Source organism: Kogia breviceps, chromosome 6 (assembly GCF_026419965.1).
Source record: "Kogia breviceps isolate mKogBre1 chromosome 6, mKogBre1 haplotype 1, whole genome shotgun sequence".
Classification (NCBI taxonomy): Eukaryota; Metazoa; Chordata; class Mammalia; order Artiodactyla; family Physeteridae; genus Kogia; species Kogia breviceps.
Genome location: NC_081315.1, coordinates 61,188,456 through 61,214,034, shown reverse-complemented (window position 1 = coordinate 61,214,034; position 25,579 = coordinate 61,188,456). Strand labels below are relative to the sequence as shown.

General features: G+C 38.7%; 1 protein-coding gene across 1 annotated transcript in view; it reads right to left on the bottom strand.

Moving 5' to 3' along the window:
* The window catches only part of CFAP299 (cilia and flagella associated protein 299), a 582,341-nt gene extending 557,123 nt beyond the window's left edge, over positions 1-25,218 (bottom strand). Inside the window, exons 1-2 of the mRNA XM_059066513.2 lie at positions 25,102-25,218; positions 5,955-6,085 (exon numbers count right to left, since the gene is read on the bottom strand). Coding sequence (XP_058922496.1) covers positions 5,955-6,085; positions 25,102-25,212 — 242 coding nt within the window. The 5' untranslated portion in view covers positions 25,213-25,218. The remainder of the gene's footprint in view (positions 1-5,954; positions 6,086-25,101) is intronic.
* Between the last annotated feature and the right edge of the window lie 361 nt (positions 25,219-25,579).

Sequence of the window (25,579 nt, the reverse complement as noted above, 5' to 3'; positions counted from 1 at the left end):
GAGCACTTTGGGCATCTTGTGCCCAGGGAACAGCAGGCAAGACAGAGAGACACTATCTTGTGAAGAGTAATTGCTACTGATCAGCAAGAGAGATAGGACTGTTGTTACAGAATGGGGGTAGAGAGTAACAAGTGACAAACTCGAGTGGCCCACCTAGCTACCTCTTGGTACCCCCTTATAGTATTTTAAATGAGAATGAGAAATGCAACAACCCCAGCCAAAGGACATTAGGATTACCAGGGCCTCCAACATCTTATGATTGAGACTCAGAGAGGTGACAGCTGAAGGCAGAGGATTTAGGATGGATAATGGAAGGAGGAGATGATGAGAACCACCTCTGGCCTCCAAACCAACAGCAGTGTTGGGGACTAACTTTCCTCTTCTGAGTATCCTGCCCAGGAGAAAGGCTCTCGGTGCTCTGGAAGAACTGCTCCCTGCCTGCACAAAACAGATCTGTCTGTCACTAGGGGCGAACTGTGGCAGGAATGTGGACACATCACTCAGATGCCCCTTGGAGAAAGGCCTCTCTGCCTGGCTGTGAGGAGTTGCTGAGCTGACAGCCTCCAACTGTGAACCTTTTCAGGGTCTGCCTCAGTTTCAAGCTGAGATCACACTTTTGGGGGCAGCCCTCAGGCAACGACTGGGCACAGAAGAGGTACCAGGGCCTGAACATTTCACCCATTGTGGGACTTCTTTAATGGACAACATTTACCCTGGAGCTTTCCACTGTGCTGGGAGAGTCTCTGTAACTTTGGCATCAAGATTCTGACCCTGCTTAGTCCTGTTTCCTCACTTTTCCTTTCACAGGTGTTACGTCCCCATCAAACCGTCTGCACTCTTAACCCTCACTGTCTGTTTCCTGGAGCAGCTAGTCTGCGACAAGCCACAACTCCATATTTTTTGTTTAAGAGCTATAAAATGTATGAGAATAACTTTTAAAACATAAAATATTTGAAACAAAGCAAAAAGTTGAAACCATTTCACAGAAGTCAGATTTTATCTAGCAGAACATTTTAAACTTACAGTAATTCATTTAATTCACTAGCATATGGTATTCACTTTTGATCATAAAGTGAATGGAGTAAAGTCATTTTACATGAAACAAATTTTGGCCTTTTATCCAACTTCATCTTCATAAAATTAAAAGGGCAGGTTATCAATTAATAGATACTTCCAACTCCTATTTTTAAAAACAAATTGAAGGGGCTTTCCTGGTGGCACAGTGGTTGAGAGTCCGCCTGCCGATGCAGGGGACATGGGTTCGTGCCCCTGTCAGGGAAGATCCCACATGCCGCAGAGCGGCTGGGCGCATGAGCCATGGCCGCTGGGCCTGCACGTCCAGAGCCTGTGCTCCGCAACGGGAGAGGCCACAACAGTGAGAGGCCCGCATACCGCAAAAAAAAAAAAAAAAAAAAAAAGAATAATAATACTCCAATCATACCAGAAATAGTTGACAGTTGATAAGCTGACTAGATTGGCTAGAATAAAAAAGGTTGGTGACTTGTCCAACTTTTTAAATTTAGTCCCAGATGTACCAGAGGATAAAAGGACACAAAAGCCTTCTCCTTAATCACCACAAATATCCTCTTCATTTCAGCAAAAAAGATCACAGGGATCCCTGTATATTCAGCTCTGAGACTCCTGTCAAGCTCACTTTACAAGAATTCCCAAAGGCTCAGCACAAAGTCTCTCGAGAAGATAGCAACAGCCAAGCAGTATAATTATCATTTCCACCAGGGCTGCCATTTATTCCATCTATGTTTCAGATTCTGTGTTTCAGTAAAATAAGGTAATTATCTCAGAAGCAGTTTTAAGAAGAGCTAATTCATCTCCTTAAAAGATAAGCTGACCCAAAGTGAAGAGGCCAATGGTCTTACAAGTTCATCCAGGAAAGTGTTCCGCCTGAGAGATGACTCAGTTATAACTACTAACTAGATCCCAAGAACCCAATATTCAACTCATGTGCAAACAGTCAAAGTCTATCTCTCCATCACCCATAGAAATCAACTAAACTTCTCACTACAAATAGAAATTCTCCAGGACTTATGATGGGAGCTACCTCAGTAACCACCAGCTAAACTTATCCCATCCCTTCTTTCCAAACTTTATAGTCTCTGCCTTGTGGCTACTAAACCCAGCAGGCATGAATCTCAGGGGAAGAGAGATGAGAGATGCTGTTTACGTGACAATGAAGCAGAGATGGCTTTGAAGCAAAGCTTGAAGAAGCTAGGAGAATGCAGAGCCCACCAACCACCGCCACTGCCACCACCACCAATCCAGTACATGTGGAAATGAGTGGCCTCTAGCTGGCACAACTTTAGGGGGGGAAAAAGTCTTAGCAAGGGAATAGGCACAAGTTAAAACAAAGAGGTAGAGAGAATGATTTGTGAAGAAGAAAAATTTATCATAGAATTGAGGCAAAGTAAATGTGTCCATCTTCATACCCTTGTTTGCCTGCTTGGCTCCTACTTATCCTTTAAAGGTAAATTTAGCAGTCATGACTTAAAAATAGCCTTCCCTGTTCTCCACATCCTTCAAATCTTGACTTAGTACTACTTTAGGGTTTTGCCACAACACCTATGATAGCGTATGTTATCTTCCATTGTAACTGCCTTTTTTAATTGAGATATAATTCACATACCATAAAATTCAAACTTTTAAGGTATACAATTAAATGTTTCTTAGTGTAGTCACAAAGTTGTGCAGTCATCACCAATATCTAATTCCAGAACATTCTATCACCCCAGAAAGAAACTCCATACCCATTAGCAATCATTCTTCTTTTACTCTTCCTTCCAGCCCTTGGCCACCACAAATCTACTTTCTGTCCCTATGGATTTACCTATTCTGAACATTTTATATAAATGGGACTATACAATTTACAATCTTTTTGTCTGCCTTCTTTTGCTAAGCTTAATGTTTTCAAGGTTTATCCATGTTGTAGCAGGTAAGAGTACTTCACTCCTTTTTATGACTAAATGCTATTCCATTTTATCTATGTACCACATTTTTTTATCCATTCATCAGTTGATGGACATTTGGGCTGTTGCCTCTTTATGGCTACTATGAATAACGTTGCTAGGAACACTGTTTTTTAAGTGGACCTCTGTTTTCAATTCCCTTGGATATATATCTAAGAGTGGAATTATTGGGTCATATGGTAACTCTATGTTTAACTATTTGAAGAATTGCCAAACTATTTTCCATTGTATACTCCCACCAGCAATGTAACTGTCTTTCATTTATCTAACCCTCAAATTTCTTGAGGTCAGGGACTAAGTCTTATGTTCTATCGTATCCCCACCACCTAGCATAGTGCCTAATGGAGTATGGTTGTCTATGAGTATTTGTGAAGTGAATGACTAAATAAAGGGTCAAAATATTTTTTTTCGGGCTTCCCTGGTGGCGCAGTGGTTGAGAATCCGCCTGCCGATGCAGGGGATACGGGTTCGTGCCCCGGTCCGGGAAGATCCCACATGCCGCGGAGCGGCTGGGCCCGTGAGCCATGGCCGCTGAGCCTGTGCGTCCGGAGCCTGCGCGTCCGGAGCCTGCGCGTCCGGAGCCTGCGCTCCGCAATGGGAGAGGCCACAACAGTGAGAGGCCCGCGTACCACCAAAAAAAAAAAAAAAAAAAAAATATTTTTTTTCACTTTATACCTTCTTCTGGCAAAATACTTATCAAAATACCCCCTCCCGATATCTTTAACCAGACTCTTTTTATCTATGAAACTATTCTAAGTAAGTGACATACTCTTAGGTGCCAGCACTTCTTGAAACGGGTGCTGTATAATTGCTAGTGAAGAGGATTGTGATCTACTTGGGGCTGCTCACCCACACATTAGAGAAGTTAACGTAAGATAATCTGATAGTAGAATCACGTGTTTCCAAGTTGGTACCAGTTGGCCAGTCACATGTTCATGCATATTTTCAAAATGATCCTCAAGCAAATATAGGCACAGGACATATTTGGTGTCCACATTCTGCTGGCCCTGCTGCCAATAACACTACAACGGACCTGACAGGGAAGGAAAGAGGAAACATATGGGGCCCATCCCACTACAAAGGCAGATGAGAAGATGTGCAGATGAAAAGGCTTTCCGATTCAAGCAGCTCTGTGTGGGGATTAGTCTCCCAAGACTGGCACTTAAGTAGTCTGATGGCTTCCAGCTCTGGCCAGTTAAAGAGACTATTGATAGATAAATACTCATTTTGAGCCAAACACAAAATGGACAGGTACATGGATAGAATTTATACTGTAAACATGACCCACGCCTTTTGATATAAAATAGGATACATCTCTAATAAAATATGAATATACATTAATTCCTTATAAAATCACACAAAAATCTCTATACTTCTGCTCCTGACTGATAAACATTTATTGATTAAAAACAGAAAGAGAAGACTCCCCTGATGTTTTATATGATACATCACATGTACACATATATTTTGCATCATTTCAATTTGCTACAAATAGAAGCCAAGTATACTTGTGTTGCATAAACTAGTGAAGTTTTATATAAATTTACCTTTGGTAAGAAGAATGGCCCCTTCAAAGATCCCCATGCCTAATCCTATTAGTATGTTACAGTACATGACAGAAGAGACTTTGCAGATGTAATGAAGGTTATAAAACTTAAAATAGGGAGATTATCCTAGATTATCTAGATGGACCCAGTGTGATCACATGAGCCCTCAGAAGAAGAGATCTTTCTGTGGCTGGAGTCAGGGAAGACTTGCATAAAGAGAAGTCAGAGAGATTTAAAGGTTGGCAGGATCTTGACCTATTCTTGCTGGCAGGCAGCCACATGGAAAGCATGAGAAGGAATGTGGGCAGCCTACAGGAGCAAAGAGGAGTCCCCAGATTGACGGGTGACAGGGAAATGAGACCTCAGTCCTATAATCACAAGGAACTGAATTTGGCCTGAATGAGGGTGGAAGCAGACTCATCCACAGAGTGTCCAGAAAAGAACTCAGTCCAGCCAACACCAGGATTTTAACTTTGTGATATATGTAGCAAAGAATACAGCTGAGCCACTGTACTCTGATTTCTGACCTACAGAACTATGAATAAATACATTTGTGCTGTGTTCAGCGACTACATTTGTGGTAATGTTATGACAGCAATAGAAAACTAGTATATGACTGAATGTTACTGTATTAAATGACAATATTCTTGGGTTCTGAAATACAAGAACCACTAGAACAAGCAAAATTGCACATTCCCAGAACCAATTCACATTCCACTACCAAATGTTATTTTTATAATAAATACATGGGAGACTTCTACTCATAATTACTGGGTATTTTTTAAAATGTTATCTAAGAACAATATACCAATTTCTAAGTAATTTTTCTCACCAACATTTACAACTTTATCATTCATTTTTAAAAAGTAAATAGATAATTACTTTGTCAAGTCTTTTCCAGATTGTCTTAGTTTGATATGGTTCACTTTAGGTGTACATCTCTTTCCTAACATACTTTATTAGATTCATATTTTATATAACCACATATGAGTCATATTAACAAAAGCCAGTGATAGTTAATAGAGTTCAATGAATCAATGTTTACAAAAATGTGAGAACATAAATGAAGCCAAAGATTTACAGGCCTCAAAAGTACAAAGAACTCTAAGGCAAAAGTCACTCATACTTTTAGTATATAAATGTGTAAAGTCAATAATATGGAGCTATGTGTAAACAGGACTTTATTGGTATGATGGCCATATTTTGGTATTTATATTTTTAAATTTGTAGCTCACAGTTATATGTGTCTTTATCGCAACAATATCACAGTTCCTCCAATACCTAATCTGCAGAACAAATTCTTAGAATATTCCAAGTTCTACCTGCTCCAACCAATGTTTCTAAATTACAACAATGCCAACAAAATTGGATTTTTCCAACGACTCTACAATGTAATATAAAATCCATTTGGAACATGGACACTTACTTTTTCTGAGTTCTTTCAGCCAACCTTGCAATCTCTATAGCTGCCTTCCTTGCTTCAAAATCTTCCCTTTTCACCACCTCTCCAGTCCCGCAGTAGCCTAGCTCCACCAACTGGCGGGCCAGGCCTTCATCCTAAAAAGAAAAATCAATTGTTAACATTTGTGGATTAATGAGACATCTTATTTTATCCAGTGTATACTGAATAATTGTTTTAAATGAAAAATAAAATGGAATATTTAAATATGAGACAAGATCTATTAGATATGAAAAGTCAGAATTCTAATAGTTTTATAAACATCTGATTTGTCATCCCTTTCCCAAAGATGTAAGATGAAAAAATAATAATAACATCAAGCACTAAATTTTCTCTAAGGGATTGCAGGACAAAAGTCTAATGTTTTTAATCAATTTATGAGAACAGCTGTAGATAACAAAGTATCTTTAAAACAATAAAAAACTATAGACAATAGTATTTATACAAGAAAGACTTTTTAAAAACCAACTGCACAAAAAGAAAACTGGGTTGCTTTCAGCAAGTTCAACATTTCAGAGACTTACTTCCTTGAAGTCAATTAACTGATGACACAGAGCATTATAACTTTAAATATAAAACAAAGGACAGATGAATTTCCTATTTGAGTAGAAAGATATTGTTTCCATATAATGTTGGTACCAATAAAAGCAGAGAAGTAGAAACCCAAGAAGATGACAAGAAGATTCAAACTGAAAAAAAAAAAAAAAAAAAAAATTTCCCCACAGTCCTTTACACCTTTTATATTTCAGTTACTTTAAGAACTGTCACACACATTTTTGTCACTTGCATAGCATATTCAAAAAAGAACAGCATTTCCCCAAAACTTGAATAGGTGACATTTTACTTGAAGTTACTAATATAAAGGTTTATGTATTACATAAAAATATGTATATTAACATATTACATTATCCTTACATTAAATATGAAATGTCTGAAATATAGAGAAAACAGCATATATTTTATTGTTACAGACCCTTACTACATCACTGTTGAATGCAAGAACTGTCTAACAGAGTTAAATAAGAAAACTTAAGATTCATGGTTAATAATCTATACAACCCATGGTGGCTATTTTAAAGTTCCAACTATTCTAACAGAAAAATTTAGACACCATCAACCTAGAAAACTTTGCTACTTTGCTTGGCTAAACACTAAAAGCAAATGCTGAACTCTGTGTAGCAACATGGATACATTTGCCAAGTTAAGGCAAAGCACCAGACTTTGCACAAGGGTGCTTTGCCTTCTTTCTGACTTGTTCCCCAGCTCACTATACTTGCTATCCCAGGTTGCTTTAGTGTGAACAACAAAACTAAGCAAATGCCTCCACCTAGTGGGGTTAATATTTAAATGAAAAAGCGATGCAGATTTCGGGTTTGATTTACAAAAGTGGAATGATTTGAGTGTAAATTTTCTTAAATACATTACTTAAAGTGAGCTTACGGGAAGAACTCACAGTGAGCTCTGCTGAGACTGTGGGGTTCTTCTAGTGGAATATAAGTTGCTTGTGATCAACAGAGTATTTTACATAATAAAGACCATTAAAAAGTTGCTGTACTAACTTTGTATATGGAATGAATTATGCATTCCTGTGTGCCTTACCTGAGCCACACAGAATCATTTGGATAGTTCTGCACTCACTGACACTCATGTATATTACAACAAATGACAAGATCAAGTACAAAGTTGAAGTTGTTGCCCCACTTAACCATTACCATGTTTTAACTGGTGGAATTACAAGCCATCTCTCCACTGTAAATGGTCAATAATCTTTAAAGAATTATCTTTAAAGAAACTGAGAAATAAAATACTTTTATTTATTCACATATTTAGCATTTCTGGTGATTTTCATTCCTTTGCGTAGACCTAAGTTTCCTACTAATATATGATTTTCCTTCTACCCAAAAATCTTTAACAATTCTTATAGTAAAGGTCTGCTAACAACAAAAGTATCATGGCTTTTGTTTTACTGAAAAAAATATTGATTTCACCTTAAGTTTTTTCTTCCAGTTTTATTGAGATATAATTGACTTACAGACATCATGAAATGATTACCTTAGTAAGTTTAGTGAACATCTATCATCTCATATAGATACAAAATTAAAGAAACAGAAAAAAATATATATTTTTCCCTTGGGATGAGAACTCTTAGGATTTACTTTCATATATAACATAAGGCAGTGTTAATTATATTTATCATGCTGTACATTAGATCCCTAGTACTTATTTCTCTTATAATTGGCAGTTCAATACCTTTTCACTGTCTTCATTCAATTCCCCCTCCCTCCACACCCCAACCTCTGGTAACCACAAATCTGATCTGTTTTTCTATGAGTATGTTTGTTTGTTTCTTTTTGAAGTATAGTTGACCTACAACACTAAGTTAGGTCCTATCACACAACATAGTGATTCGATATTTCTATACATTGCAAGATGATCACAATATCTAGTTAACAAATATGTCACCATACAAAGATATTACAGTTATTGACTATATTCCCCACACTGTACATTTCATACCTGTGACTCATTTACTTCTGTGCAACTGGAAGTTTGTACCTCTTAATCTCCCTCACTTATTTCTCTCCTCTCTCCAATTCCCTCCCCTTTGGAAACCACCTGTTTGTTTTCTGTATCTCTGACTCTATTTCTGCTTTGTTATATCTGTTCATTTGTTTTGATTTTTTTGATTCTACATATAAGTAAGATCATACAGTATCTGTCTTTCTCTTTCTGACTTATTTTACTAAGCATAATGCCCTTTAGATCCATCTATGTTTTCAGAAATGGTACGATTTCATTCTTTTTTATGACTGAGTAATGTGCTATTGCAACCACATCTTCTTTATCCATTCATCTGTGAATGGGTGTTTAGGTTCCTCCTATATCTTGCCTACTGTAAATAATGCTATGATGAAAATAGGGGTGCATGTCTTTTTAAATTAGTGTTTTTCATTTTCTTTGGATAAATACCCAAGAGTAGAACTGCTGGATTGTATGGTAGTTCTGGTTTTAATTTTTTGAGAAATCTCCATACTCTTTTCCACAGTGGCTGCAGCAATTTACATTCCCACCAACAGTACATGAAGGTTCCCTTTTCTCCACACCCTCACCAATACTTGTTATTTGTTGTCTTTTTGATAATACCCATTCTGAAAGTTGTGAGGTAATATCTCATTGTGGTTTTGATTTGTCTTTTCCTGATGACTAGTGATACTGAGCATCTTTTCATATGCCTCTTGGCCATCTGTATATATTCTGTAGAAAAATGTCTATTCAGATTCTCTGCCATTTCTTTAATCAGGTTGCTTGAGGGTTTTTTGATGTTGAGCTGTATGAGTTCTTTGTATATTTTGGATATTAACCCCTTCTCAGATATATCATTTGCAAATATCTTCTCCCATTCAGTACGTGGCCTTTTTGTTTTGTTGATAGTTTCCTTTGCTGTGCAAAAGCTTTTGAGCTTGATGTAATCCCATTTGTTTATTTTTGCTTTTGTTTTCCTTGCCTGGGGAGAAATATCCAAAAATATATTACCCAGACCAATGTCAAAGAGCACACTGCCTATGCTTTCTTCTAGAAGTTTCATGGTTACAGGTCTTACATTGAAGTCTTTAATCCATTTTGAATTTATTTTGGTGCATGGTGTGAGAAGGTAGTCCAGTTTGACCCTTTTGCATACAGCTGTCCAGTTTTCCCAACAGCATTTATTAAAGAGGTTGTCTTTTTCCCATTGTATATTCTTGTCTGCTTTGTCAAAGATTAATTTCCCATTAAAGTGTGGGTTCATTTCTGGGCTCTCTATTCTGTTCCATTGATCTATGTGTCTGTTTTTGTGCCAGTACCATGTTTTTTTGATTACCATAGCTTTATATTATAGTTTGAAATCCAGCTTTGTTTCTTTATCAAGATTGTTTTGTATATTTGAAGTCTTCTGTGTTTCCATACAAATCTTAGAATTTGTTCTAGTTCTATGAAAATAACCCATTGGTATTTTTATAGGGATTGCATTGAATCTGTAGATTGCCTTGGGTAGTATGGTCATTTTAACAATATTAATTCCTCCAATCCATGAGTACTGTGTATCTTTCCATCTGTTTGTGTCACCTTCACTTTTCTTCATCAGTGTCTTAAGTTTTTCCAAGTACAGGTCTTCTACCTCCTTAGTTAGATTTATTCCTATTTTATTCTTTTTGATGCAATTGCAAACAGGATTCTTAGTTTCCCTTTCTGATAGTTCATTGTTAGCATATAGAAAAGCAACAGGTTTCTGTATATTAATTTTGTATACTGCAACTTTACCAAATCCCTTGATGAGTCCTAGTAGTTTTTTGATGACATCTTTAGGATTTATTATGTATAGTAACATGTCATCTGCAAACAGTGACAATTTTAATTTTTCCTTTCCAATTTTGATTCCTTTTATTTCTTTTTCTTCTCTGACTGCTGTGGTTAGGATTTACAATACTATGTTGAACAAAAGTGGCATGTGTGGGCATGCTTGTCTTATTCCTGATCTTAGAGGAAATGCTTTCAGCCTTCCACTGTTGAGTATAATGTTAGCTGTGGGCTTGTCATATATGACCTTTATTATACTGAAGTATGTTTCCTTTATACCCACTTTGTTGAGAGTTTTTATCATAAATGGGATATTGAATTTTGTCAAAAATTTTTACTGCATCTATAGAAATGATCATATGATTTTCCTTCATCAATTTTGTTAATATGGTGTATCACTTTGATTGATTTGTGGATATTGAGCCATCCTTGTATCTCTGGGATAAATCTCACTTAATCATGCTGTATGATCCTTTCAATACAGTGTTGATTCCAGTTTGCTAATATTTTGTTGAGGATTTTTGAGGCTATTGGTCTGTAATTTTCTTTTTTGGTCTGGTTTTGGTATCTGGGTGATGCTGGCTTTGTAGAATGGGATTAGAAGCATTACTTCTGCCTTAATTTTCTTAAGTGTTTGAAAGGTATAGGTGTTAACTCTTCTCTAAATATTTAGTAGAATTCACCTGAGAAGCCATCTGGTCCTGGGCTTTTGTTTGTTGGGAGTTTATTACTGATTCAATTTCATTACTGGTAATTGGTCTGTTCATATTTTCTATTTCTTCCTGGTTCAGCTTTAGGACATTGTACATTTCTAGGAATTTGTCCATTTCTTCTAGGTTGCCCATTTTATTGGCATATAGGTGTTCATAGTAGTCTCTTATGATCCTTTGTATTTTTGTGGTGTCAGTTGTAACTCCTCCTTTTTCATTTCTGATTTTATTTGTTTGGGCCCTCTCTCTTTTTTCTTTGATGAGACTTGCTAAAGGTTTATCAACTTTATCTTTTCAAAGAAACAGCTGCTAGCTTCATTGATCTTTTGTTTTTCTAGTCTCTATATCATTTATTTCTGCTCTGATCGTTATGATTTCTTTCTATTTACTCACTTTGGGTTATGCTTGTTCTTCTTTTTCTAGTTCCTTTAGGTGTAAGGTTAGGTTGTTTATTTGAGATTTTTCTTGTTTCTTGAAAACCTTCTTTCATTATATACTTCCCTCTTAGACCTGCTTTTGCTTCATCTCCTAGATTTTGGATTGTTGGGTTTTCTTTTTCATTTTCCTCCAGGAACTTTTAAAAATTTTCTCCTTGATTTCTTCAGTTATTTCACCATAATTTTTGAAAGACATTTTTGCTGGATTAGTGTTCCAGGCTGACTTTTTACCTTTCAGCACTTTAGAGATGTCATCCCATTGTCCCAGGACTTGTACTATTTCTGATGAGAAGTTCAATCTTTCCTGTCTGAACTCATTCTTGCATTCCTATGATAAATCACACTACTTAAGAGTAATATTAAAAAAAAAAGAGTAGTATTTAGTAGCTTCTGATCTATTATTTCTTAATATAGTCCTAGATTCATTTTTCACTTCTTTTCCTCCAGTTCATAAGTAAAATTAGTCTTTAGCTTTCCATTTCGTGCTATCCTTCTCTAGATTGATGTCGGGGTTACACAAGTCCTATAAAATGGTTTAAGAAAATTATATGCTTTTCATTAATTTTTAAATATATAAGTCAGACATAAATACATTCTCCTTGTGAAAAAAATTAACATGTGGCAGATGTAGTAAATTTGTATTCTGTCAACTTAGATAAGCTGGAGCTTTGTTTCCATAATTTTTCTTCCTTAGATAGTTACAGGTTAGATTGGGCCACAAGAGACATTTGCAATAGATTTGGAAGACAGAAAAGGAGAAGCCATATTGTTCTAGCTCTTATAGAAGCTTCTCCTGTACCTCCTCCAACTCCTGGGCCAAGTGCATGAGTATGTTAAGCTCTGTGACCAAAGGTGTCAGCTTCCTCTGCAGCTCTCTTCTACCATCAAAGTTGGAGGTGTGAAAGAGGTGAGGGCCTGATCCAAGTTCCAGTTTGTCCTTATGAATTCTAGCTCATCCTTGCAGGTTTGTTTGCCCTTGTTTCCCACAATTCTCATGTACATTTCCTTCCTGGCTGTCTGTCCTAATGACTTCAGGTTCCAGCACCAGACACCAGCAAAACAGCCTTTCATTGACCATTTAAACAGTTCTCATAATTGTGTAGGGGCAAATCTCTATAAAAAAGTAAATACATGTGATACACATATATCTACATCTACATCTACATCTATATCTATGTGTGTGTGTTCTGCTTCTCTGACTGAACCCTGAATGAGTCACAATTAGCTATTGGCAATGGTTCTAGAGGGACAGAAATTTAAGGGTGGGTTCTCTGAATTGGTTCTGGGTTACCTAGAATTGGTTCTCTGATCTTATTAAAAGTATTACAAGCCCTGTTTACAGTAGAAAAGATTATACTGTAGTCAGTAAAATGCAGAGGCCAAGTTATTTATCACCTTTAGAGACATGCAATGAAAACAGAGTTTTAGGTAACCAAATGTTTGCTGCCAGAGGACAATTTAGTGGTAAGAAGAAACATAACTGTATTGGTTGCCTCCAAGTGTGTTGAAGGCCTTGGGAAAAGAAAATGAGAAGCTCACAGTTTGGGAATTAGACAGCCATTTGGTGGCAGGTTAGTTACACAGGACTACCCACATCATGAAAGGGGAAAATATTTGACATACGTTCATGATTTTTAAAAGCTTTTTTCCATAAATGATACTATGCCATACATACACAACTTTTCATGTAATTATTATTTTTTAGTGTCCATATAAGAATTACCTGTTTGTTAAATTTGCTCATTTTTCTATTGGATTTTATTTATTTACTATTGATTTATAAAGCTATATTCTATACAGCAAGTCTTTGTTGAGTATACATTTTGCAAATATTTATTCTCAGGTAGTTGCTTATCTTTTGATTTATGATATATTTTGTCATACAGAGTTTAAAAATTTTGGCAAGGAAATTGTATATGAAACCTTAATAAAATACACAGAAAAACTGCATCAGTGGATTTAATAGAAAAAAGGAAGCTTGAAAATAAACAGCTAACCATTCAACCAGCGAAAGAATAACAAAATACACCAAAATGATATAGAAAGAAAGAATTAATAAAAACTGAATGAATTGTTCATTTCATTATGAAAATGAATAAAATAGAAATTAAAATATACAAATCCAGTCGGCTTTAATTGTCTAATGAAAGCCAAGAGCTTATTCTGTTTTTTTTTTTAATTGAAGTATAGTTGATTTCAAGAGCTTCCTCTTTTTTAAAAAAAAAATATTTACTTATTTATTTATTTGGCTGCACTGGGCCTTAGTTGCAGCACACAGGATCTTCATTGCAGTACATGGGATCTTTAGTTGAAGCATGCGGGATCTTTAGTTGTGGCATGTCGATCTAGTTCCTTGACCAGGGATCAAACCCGGGCTCCCTGCACTGGGAGCATGAAGTCTTAGCCACTGGACCACCAGGGAAGTCCCTCAAGAGCTTATTCTTTTATTTAAAAAAAATTTTTTTGCCGTACTCGGGCCTCTCACTGTTGTGGCCTCTCCCGCTGCAGAGCGCAGGCTCTGGACATGCAGGATCAGCGGCCATGGCTCACGGGCCCAGCCGCTCCACAGCATGTGGGATCCTCCCAGACCTGGGCACGAACCCGCGTCCCCTGCGTCGGCAGGCGGACTCTCAACCACTGTACCACCAGGGAAGACCCAAGAGCTTATTCTTTTAAAAGACCAATAAAATAGATAACATTTGGCAAGATTTATGGTGGAAAAGAAGGAATACACAATTTTAGAAATCAGAAAAGAGCCATAACAACAGATAAAAGAAAACTACATACAACTTTATAGTAATAACTTGAAAATCTGTGTAAAAATATATGAAGCATTTGCTCAAGTTATGAATTCAGAAGAGATCTGTTGGTGGTTTTATGAGTCCTTGATTTTCCCCCAAAAAAGTCTTCCTTTTGCATTGCCATTTGAATATTAGTTTATTTAGTCAGAGTCCAGGCAGGAAATAGATGATGTATTTAAATGGAGTAACTGAAGGAAACTGAATGGCTGAGTTAATTTACAAAGGTATTCACCAGGTTAAGAGAAATCCAAGTGGGACAATGAAATACCCTGCAGCTAGCAACAGCAGTAAGCTAACTGTATTAGTAGCTATTAACCTATGCAAATGAGGTAAGGGAGGGAGCAACTAATAGTACACAGGGAGATGGCTGTAGGACAGTGTTATCAGACCCTGAGCTTTGGCTTGGTGCAAGAAAATATTGACTGCTTACCTGCAGCACAGTATGGAAGGAGTCTGAAAAAAAAAACGTCCAGCCTCCTGGCTTCTAATTTCTTACCGGTGCCTCTTATTAGCTGAACCCAACTGGCCACATGTAAAGGGAGTCCAGTTGAAGTAGTCAACAGAAACCAACCTCTTGGGGCACACAACACAGAGCACGTTGGGGTAGGACAGAACTCAAGGTAAGACAGAATCTCAGGGGCCAAACAGGGACAGAATATAGCCAGGGACAGAATTCTAGGCTCAAAGCAAAATTTCCTAAGAAGTTTAAAGATATTACTCCATTTTCTTCTAGGAATCACTATTAGGAATGCAAAGTCTAAGATCAAGCTGATTCCCATTTACAGGTTATTTGTTGACACTCTGAATTATTTTTTAAATTGTGGTAAAATACACATGACATAAAACTAACCATTTTAAGTGTACAGTACAGTGGTATTAAGTACATTCATGTTATTGCGACATTATCATCACTACCATCCATCACCACAACTCTTTTTATCTTACAAAACTGAAACTATGTGCCAGTTAAACAATAGCTCCCCATCTTCCCTTCCCCCAAGACCCTGGCAATGACCATTCTACTTTCTGTCTCCTTGAATTTGACTACCCTAGGCACCTCATATAAGTAGAATTACACAGTATTTGTCTTTTTGTGGCTACTTATTTTGCTTAGAATAATGTCCTCAAGACTTCCATGTTGTAGCATGTTTCAGAATTTCCTTCATTTTAAAGGCTTAATAATATTCCATTGTAGATATATACCACATTCTGTTTATGCATTCATCCATCAGTAGACACTTGGGTTGCTTCTACCTTTGGCAATTGTGAATAATGCTACTATCAACATGAGTACACAAATATCTGTTCAAGTTCCTGCTTTCAATTCTTTTGGCTACATAGTATCCAGAAATGGAATTTCTAGATCATATGGTAATTTTCTTTCTAATTTTTTGAGTAGCTGCCACACTATTTCCACAATGGCTACACCTTTTTACATTCCCACCAGCAGCGTACAGTGTTCCAGTCTCTCCACATCCTCACTGACACTTGTTATTTTCTGGTTTTTTTTGCTAATAGCTATCTTAATGGGTGTGAAGTGATATGCCATTGTGGTTTTGACTTGCATTTCCCTAATGATCAATGATGTTGACACCTTTTTATGTGCTTATTGGTCATTTGTGTACGTTCTCTGGAGAAACATCTTTTCAAGTTCTTTGCCCAATTTTTAATTGGATTATTGCTTTTGTGTTGTTCAACTGTAGTTTTTTCCATATTCTGGATATTAACCTCTATCAGATATATAATTTGCAAATATTTCCTCCCATTCTATGGGTTGCCTTTTGACTCTATTGATGGTGTCTTTCAATACACAAAAGTTTTTAATTTTGATGTCATGTATTTGAATTATTTTTGAACTATCGTTCAAAAATAATAGTGGTAGAGTTCTGCAACTCTACCACTATCTGCCAAGATGCGGATCTTTTTCATTCATCCTACTAAGCAACTGATTGTAAGATGGGCACTTACAATCTTGCACTTATCTCCAACACAGAGAATTTTTGTTGTTGTTGTTGTTTCATTGATTATTTTATCCCCCTAATTTTCTGTATAATTTCTTTCTGGAATGTTTATTAGATAAATATTGAGCCTCCTGGAATTATTTGTTCATACTTTCCTTCTAATTTTCCTGATTTTTTTCTTACTGCATTCTAGGTAATTGCATCAACTTTAACTTCCAGATCATTAAATTGTCCTTTAAAAGTGACATTGTCCTACCATTAGTTAGCTCTTTTAAAAATGTTATCAGGGCTTCCCTGGTGGCGCAGTGGTTGAGAATCCACCTGCCAATGCAGGGGACACGGGTTCATGCCCCGGTCCGGGAAGATCCCACATGCCACGGAGCAGCTGGGCCCGTGAGCCATGGCCACTGAGCCTGCACGTCCAGAGCCTGTGTTCCGCAACGGCAGAGTCCACAACAGTGAGAGGCCCGCGTACCACAAAAAATAAATAAATAAATAAATAAAATATTATCAAGTTTTTAATTTCTAAGAATTCTTTCTTGCTCTCTGATTGCTCCCTTTTCATACCAGTCTATTATTTTGCTTACAGACTTCATATTATACATATTAAAATGCCTGTAAGGTAGAAAATTGGAATTTATTTAAAGTTGCCTCAGGGTTTTGAGTGTTTTGTTTTGTCTGACATTACTTGTTCTCCTTATTCATCTTAGGCCCTCTCTTTCATGCTCCTGTGTTCCCTCAAACATCTGGGAATACATGGTTATGAATAGAGAACTGGGTAATTAGCAAAGTCATTAGCATGGATTCCCTCTAGAGTTGTACAGATCTGATTCCCTAACTGGTTTCTCCTCTGAATAGATGAACTGAGGAAGTTATGTGTAAAAGAGCAGAGTATAGCAATGTACAGACTCCACTTGAGGATGTGGACATGAAGAAGGAAGGTGGTCTGGGGTAAATCCCACCCTCTCCAACCTAATTACCAAAATAAGAAGGACTTGGTAATAAGTGTAACTCTCTCCAGATTTTATTCTCCTCTCCAACATCTATTCTGGACTTCTAGCACTATCCAGCTACTTCACACTTAGTTTCGATTATCTCTCAAGCCCCTTTACCTGCTCCAGGACTCCTTGCTAGGCATTTATTTTAGAGAGCAGTTCTCTCACTTATCCTTGGGTTAAACATTGTAGGTATATGCTGGGGATAGGATACACCTCTGGCTTAGCTAATTCAGAATTAACTTATTTAATCAATTATAGGTTCTCTTTTGCTCTTTGTATTATTGTTACCTCTGACTTTTCTCTAAATCTGCTTTACCTTCCCAACACTGTTCTTATTTATTCATTTTGGGCTATGGTTTTCTCTATCTTGTCAATCTCTAACTTATCAGAAATAAGCACAATTTCTGATCCTGTAGAGTAGCATCCTTTCATGTCTCCTAGTGCTATTATAGATTTATTCTATTTCATATTTATGAGGAAAATGGATAGACAGATGACAGGTAGGAAGGAAAGGAAGGAGGGAGGAAGGGGGGAGGATGAGGGGGGAAGGAAGGAAGGAAGCAAGCAAGCAAGCAAGGAAGGAAGCAAGCTTGATTATATCCAGGGCTCTACAAGTCCACAGTGTCTACCTCAGCCACAACTTTTTCTTTTTTTTTTCTTTTTTTTTTTTTTGTGGTACATGGGCCTCTCTTGCTGTGGCCTCTCCTGTTGCGGAGCACAGGCTCCAGACACACAGGCTCAGCAGCCATGGCCCACGGGCCCAGCCGCTCTGCGGCATGTGGAACCTTCCTGGACTGGGGCACGAACCCGTGTCCCATGCATCGGCAGGCGGACTCGCAACCACTGCGCCACCAGGGAAGCACTCTTTTTTTTAATATACCTAAAAAGCTTCAGAGAAAAATCTTCTTGCCTCTAGTTGTAAAGCAATCCAATCCATCCTTCCAGTGGAAGACTAAATGATTAAACCAGAAAGTGTCCATTGGATTTAGTGACACATCCCTCACTTGTCACCATGGCAAGAACAATTTCTATTGAATGTAAAGATGGGACCCAGCTAGCAGTGGGTTGAAAAACGGAAGATGGAGGAAATGAAGATTAAGGATTTTACAATTCATTCAAAAAGGATAACTGTAAAAAACGAAGAAAAGATAGATATAGAGGGGAGAATGGGAGATACCTCATTGAGCACAGAAGGAACTGTTGGAATTAAAGGTGAGAGGAGCTAATCAATAGAGGTAGTTCCCTAAATACATGAAGGGAAAGGGTAGAGAATGCAAGTGACCATCATCGATCAAGCCTATTAGTTGCAAACAGCATTGTTTACTCTAGCCAGTCCAAGCATAAAAAGGAATTATTAAAATACAATAGCTCGGGCTTCCCTGGTGGCATAGTGGTTGAGAGTCCGCCTGCCAATCCAGGGGACACGGGCTCGTGCCCAGGTCCGGAAAGATCCCACATGCCGGGGAGCGGCTCGGCCCGTGAGCCATGGCCGCTGAGCCTGCGCGTCCGGAGCCTGTGCTCCGCAACGGGAGAGGCCACAACAGTGAGAGGCCCGCATAACGAAAAAAAAAAAAAAAATACAATAGCTCAAAAGATCCCTGGGAAAATGAAATTTGAAGCCTACACAGCCAGAAACAATACTCTAAGCCATACAAACTATTTCAGCAAATATCCCTCACTGCCACCACTGAAAATATACTACAACTCACCATGTTGACCTAGGACATTAAACGCCCGAACTTCTGCCACTGCATCAACTGAAAGTCAAGAGCCTCAACCACCTCATTCAATACAAAATGGATTCTATATGGTGCTTTATTCCTCATGTCACTCTTTTCCTATACAGCAGTCTCATGTAGGTGTATATGATTGGCATGCCTAAGTCACACAAAGATACACTAGCAGCAAGGAAAACTGAGAAGATGAATTCCTGCCTCTCCCTTAGGGAGGTGGGACTCAGAGTTGGGAAAATTCCCAAAACATTATAATGATAATGGGTGTTCAAATGCCAGATTCAGTATATTCAGATAGGCACCATGCATGGTAGACACCATTAACACAGGTGGGAAGGAAGAGAGGATGGGCAGAAATTAAGGTGATTTTTTTTAAGTTTCATGGTAGAAAACTGAAGAGGGTTCCAGCCTGATTGACTCTTTTTGTTGATTTGGAGAGATGAAGTCATCCACTAAGAGCTTAAAGAGAGGAAAGAAAGTTTGAAAAACAAGCTGGGGGGGCCGGGGGGGCAGAATCAAGGAAGAGCAATAGGCAATTTGCAAAAGAAATGCAAATGGCCAGGAAAAATTTAAAAGATAGTCAACCTCACTAATAATCAGAGAAATTAAAATTAAAACGAGTTTTTATTCACATATGATTTGACAAAAAATAAAAGGGTTGACAATATCAAGTGCTGGTGACAGTCTGTGAGAAAAGGTGTCTCATACATGCTGGTGGGAGAGTAAATGACTACTCTGGAGGGCACTTTGACCATGTTTATTATGACCCATCAATTGTACTTTTTGATACATTTACAACTGCACACAAAGAGGATGTACAAAAGACGCTCATTTCACTGTTGTTTGGGATATTGCAATAAGGAAAATGAACTTCCAAAGGACCAACTTAAGTGAACAATGGATTCAATGTAGCAACTTATAAAGAACAGGAAGATCTATATAGAGTGACATTAAACGGCCTCCAAGATTTAATGTCGACTTTTTTTTGTTACAGAAAGATATAAATATTACCTTTTGTGTAGAAAATATAAATGAAGAATAATATATATATTTACATATAATGAAAATATTTATGTAGTATAATACTGATGCCCATGTGCCCTGGAGCCCGCGCTCCGCAACAGGAGAAGCCACGGCAATGAAAAGCCCCCGCCCTCCGCAACTAGAGAAAGTCCGTGTGCAGCAACAAAGACCCAACGCAGCCATAAATAAATAAATAAATAAAATTTATTTTAAAAATATATATTTTTGAAGACTACTCAGATGTATGCAAGAAGAAGAAAGGTACTGGGGTAAACTTCAGCCCTTGTTGCTGCAGCTTGACTCAGAACCACACAAATACCATCTCCTACCTCTGCCACCTAGTCTAGATTCCCCTCACCCTCAACTAACATCTCTACTGGTCTTGGTAGCATATCAAGTGGTGTGAGCCAGACCCTCATTCCTGAGGGCTCTGAACCCCTTTTCACCATGCCCTTTTCAAGTCTGGGTTGCTGCCCTTGTACATTTACCACCACAAGTGAGAAAGAGATTACCAAGAGGCATCCAAGTGAGTCACCAGAATTCCAAACACATTCCTTCATGACTGATTTTATAAGTCCTAACTTTTCCTGACAGTAAAGCTCAATTATGCTTGCCGGAGATGGTGACTCTCTTCTTGCCTCCTGATTCCTAGACGAGGAGCCTGAAGATTCCAGGCAAGAGTTATAACTTCTAATTCAACTGACTCTCACCAAGTCACCTGATGGCATGTTCCCCCATTTACTGCCCGGACAATTAACCTGCAGAGCCCTCAGTGAGGAAAGAAAGTCCAAATTCTTTGGGTTAGGTGCTTTAACCTCTTAGTTCCCAGAAAAAGGGAACAAAGCTCAGTGCAAAGGTCTTGGATGCTAAGTATATGCTGTTTCATGGCGGATGGCACCCATGCTCTGAAACTATCATCTCCAAACTGGCATTTCATTTATGCTTTTAGCAACCTATTCCAATGATCTATCTGCTGGCAGCTCTGAATGCTTCTGAATATATTATTAAAAGTGAACCACATGCTCAGGTCGTTACTCCCACAGTTCCTCTGTTGTAGCCTAGTCTGATGCAGTGGTAAATGGGACCCTGTGCCTGTGGATGAAATAGTCATTCCATAAGACCCCATCTATAGATGCTATGCAATTGCATCAAGATTGATTTTAATGACATTTTTTTTACAGAAGTAGAAAAAAAATCCTAAAATTTATATGGAACTACAAAAGATCCCAAACAGTCAAAGTAATCTTGGAAAAGAACAACAAACTGGGAGGCATCACAATTCCTGATTTCAAGCTATATTAGGAAATTATAGTAATCAAAATAGTATGGTAATGGCATAAAACAGACACATAGACCAATGGAACATAATTGAGAGCCCAGAAATAAACGTATGCATATGGTCAACTAACATTTGACAAGGGAACCAAGAATACTCAATAGAGAAAAGACAGTCTTTTCCATAAGCGGTGCTAGGAAAATTTGATAGTCACATGTAAAATAATGAAATTAGACCCAAATCTTACATGAATCACAAAAATTAACTTGAAATGGATTAAACAAAACCAAAAGTAAATAAGTGGGACTACATCAAACTAAAAAGTTTCTGCACAGCAAAATGATCAACAAAATGAAAAGGCCACCTATGGAATGGAAATCATATATCTGATAATGAGTTAAAATCCAAAATATAAAAAAAAGAAAAACTCATACAACTCAATAGCAGAAAAATAAACAATCTAATTTAAAAATGGACAAAGAACCTGAATAGATATATTGTCCCAAGAAGATATTCAAATGGCCAACAAGTACATGACAAGGTGCTCAACATCACTAATCAGTAGGATGAAAATTAAAAGCACAGTGAGATACTACCACAGCCTGTTAGAATGGCTATCATAAAAAGACAAGAGATAACAAATGCTAGTGAGGATATGGAGAAAAGGAAATGCTTGCAGCCACTATGGAAAACAATATGAAGTTCCTCAAAAAATTACAAATAGAACTACCATACAAGCCAGCAATTCCACTTCTGGAAATACATCCATAGGAAACAGAAACACTATGTTAAAGAGATATCTGCACCCCCATGTTCATTATAGCATTATTTACAACTGCCAAGACATGGAAACAACAACATAAGAGTCCATCAACAGATCAATGGATAAAGAAAAGTGGTGTACAATTCAGCCATACTGAATACTATTCAGTCATGAAAAAGAAGGAAATTCTGTCATCATCAATGACATGGATGGACCTTGAGGACATTATGCTAAGTGAAATAAGTCAGACTAAGAAAGACAAATACTGTATCTCACTTATATGTAGAATCTAAAAACAAACACACACAAAAAAACAAACACAAAGAGATCAGATATGTGGTTACCAGATGAAGGGACTGGATGCCCATGGTCAAAAGGTACAAACTTCCAGGTATAAATTAGGACTGGAGATGTAATGCACAACCTGATGACTACGGCTATCACTGCTGCGTGGTAGAGCTGAACGTTGCCAAGAGAGTAAATCCTAAAAGTTCTCATCACAAGGAAAACACCATTTTTTCCTTTTTTTCTTTTTTTCCCTTTCATCTACATGAGATGACAGATGTTAACTAAACTTATTGTGGTAATCATTTCGCAAAATATGTAAGTTAAGTCATTATGCTCTATACCTTAAACTTAGGCAGTGCTATATGTCAATGAGATCTCAATAAAACCAAGAGAAAAAAATATTCCATTAGGTAGCAGAGCAGTGTTATGACTATAGCCAGAAGAGGCAAACCCATTACTACCAAATGTGGCTCTTCCTATCACACTGAATTGCTGACTCTTCCAAAGTTGAAGGGGCCCAATGCTTTTAGTTGCCACCAAGTGGCTAGTTGGTTCCCTTGAAAAATGGTGCTATATCAGAGGCATTCGACTTGCTTGCTGACAGTTGAATGCCTGTCATCCAAGTTAGACATTCTGAGGTAGCGGTAGCTACATCAGCCTTGGCAAGTGGGAACCCACCCTATTGGGCCCATGTGTAGCCTCCATCTTCCTCCCTGGGCCCATCATGCCAGCAACTAAGGTGGCCAATGAAAGAGGCTGGCTGACAGCAACTGGCTTAACCAATGCCAAATTTAAAAGTAAATTTCTTTACATTTCACCTAAACATAGTCACCATTTCCCATTTTGCAGACTTTTAAAATTCTGATTGATGAAACACAAAGTATTAATTTCTCACTCCAAATCAACGTTAATGTTTTTAGTTTCTAATTCACATGAAAAAAAAAAAAAACTCTGCCTTTAAAAAATTGAAACCCTTCTTAAGGATATCAAGCTTAAGCTTGCCAATTTTCCACAATTGCTACAAAGATGATTATAGCCTATTGGGATATTTATTGTCTATATTTCATTCTTGTTTATTTAGATATTCAAAAACTTAGATACAAACACTGTTTGGCACCACTATTTCCCCTTCATTGCAGTGACTTCCATGCAAGGCATAAAACGGAACCTTCATGATTTTAAACATGTTATCTGTATAAAATATTAAAAAGCTTGTTTTTGAAATCAGAAGATATGTTGCAAATACCAACTGGCTTTTTTTAACAGTTAATTCCAGAAAGATCAAATTATCTGTCCAAGGTCACACAACTTGTTCTTAGCAGAGATAGGACTAAAATTAGATGATGATTCTAGTTCCTTAAAATTATGTTCTTGGGCTTCCCTGGTGGCGCAGTGGTTGGAAATCTGCCTGCCGATGCAGGGGACACGGGTTCGTGCCCCAGTCCGGGTAGATCCCACATGCCGCTGAGTGGCTGGGCCTGTGGGCCGTGGCCACTGAGCCTGCGCGTCCGGAGCCCGTGCTCCGCAACGGGAGAGGCCACAACAGAGAGAGGCCCGCGTACCACAAAAAAAAAAAAAAAAAAAAAAAAAAAAAAAAATTATGTTCTTATCTACAATATGAATGTGTTTTGGAGGATAAGCACTTTTCAGACTTTGGAATCCACACTGAAGTAAAATCTCACTTTGAACACGATCATTGGAGTCCAAAAAATTCAGTCCCCTAAACGGCTGAATCACGTTCTTGCGGATAAGGAGTTTGGAGATTGGCTGCAGGATACAAATCCTTCTCAGACTCAGGTGTGGTGTGACCCCAAAAAGAGGCCCTTGTTCTTTCTGGCCTAAATAGAGAGGGGCAATTGGCGGCTCTGTGGCGTGGCTCCAGGGCAGGAGAATCCAAGTCAGTACCCATTTAGTCGGCCTGGTCTGGGAATACGCCAGGGCTCTAGGAACCACCGTCCACCTCCTGCTTTTCAGGACCCGCAGTCTATTATTTTCCCCTCTCAACTTGGTTCTCCTCGAAGAGGACAAGAACTCCCTCTCTCCGCGCCCCCCCGCCCCCTACCCTCTTCCCACCCATCTCCACACCTTTAAGAAGCAGGCCGGAGGATGGCTGCTGGGAAGAAGACAGTAGCCAATCCCAATTACGTTCTATTTTGCTGTGTTGCAGGATTTTTTTTTTTTTTTTTTAACTATCAACAATAGTTGTGAACAACCAACTCGAAAAAATTGAATCAGCTCATGCCTGCAATGCCAGGGAGCTGTAACGTGTACCCGTAATTAAAGGTTTTCTGAGTCAACTAGCTTGGGGTGGAAGTTCATGGAACCAAATGCCCAGTATATTCTAGATACACCTGGAAGGATACTGTCTTCTGTTCTTTAGTACAGACTGGCAAAGGAGAAACAGTGTCAGACCTGAATTGCAGCCCCCGGAAAGGTCTCAGCGGGCCTCGGAATCCAGCCCCGTTCCTCAAAGGAGCAGGACTTTGGAAGGGGTACCGGCCAGGAGGGGAGCGACGGAGGCCGCCGTACAGACATTCCAGGCCCCGCAGCGAGTGTACGTGCGCGCGCGTGCGCGCGCGTGCGCGCGTGCGCGGCTCTGTGCCGGGTCACGGACGCCAGGGGCCCGAATTCTGTACGGACCCAGGCCCCGCCGTACAGCAGTCGGGAAACTGCTGGGCCTGCCGTTCCCGCAGTCCACCGCCAGGGGGCGAACACCTCCACGACGCGGGGGCTCGGGAGGGACCTAGGAACGCGAAGCTGTGGCCACCCTGCGGGGCTGCCGCCCTTACCCCCAGGTAGTACAAGTCCAGTGTAGTGATCTGCGAGTCCAGGAAATCTTCATAGGTGTTGAACTGAGTGACTATATTGTCCACGGTGGTCGACCCCTCTTCCTGATCCATTGCGGTTGCCTTGGTCGGAGCGTCCCCAGCAACGGAGGCGGGGGGGGGCGGGGGTGGCAGGGTCAGAAGGTCCCACCCACTTCGTCCCTTCCAATCAGTTGGGAACCGGTGCGGAGCTTTGGACGTTAATCCCACCCCCGTGATTTGCTAGCGTTTCAGGCTTCCTTCTAACTCCTAGGAACGCCGTCTCAAATTACCCCCTCCAAGTTCAGGTCTGACACCGTCAACTGACTCGGACTTCTGCGAAACATGCAGCCAAGGGAGAGATGCAAATTGCAATCCATAATTTAAAAGAATATGTAGACAAAATACTATAGATCAGCGCTTCTAATCTTGTTCTAAAACAGTGCTGTGAAGGACAAAAATA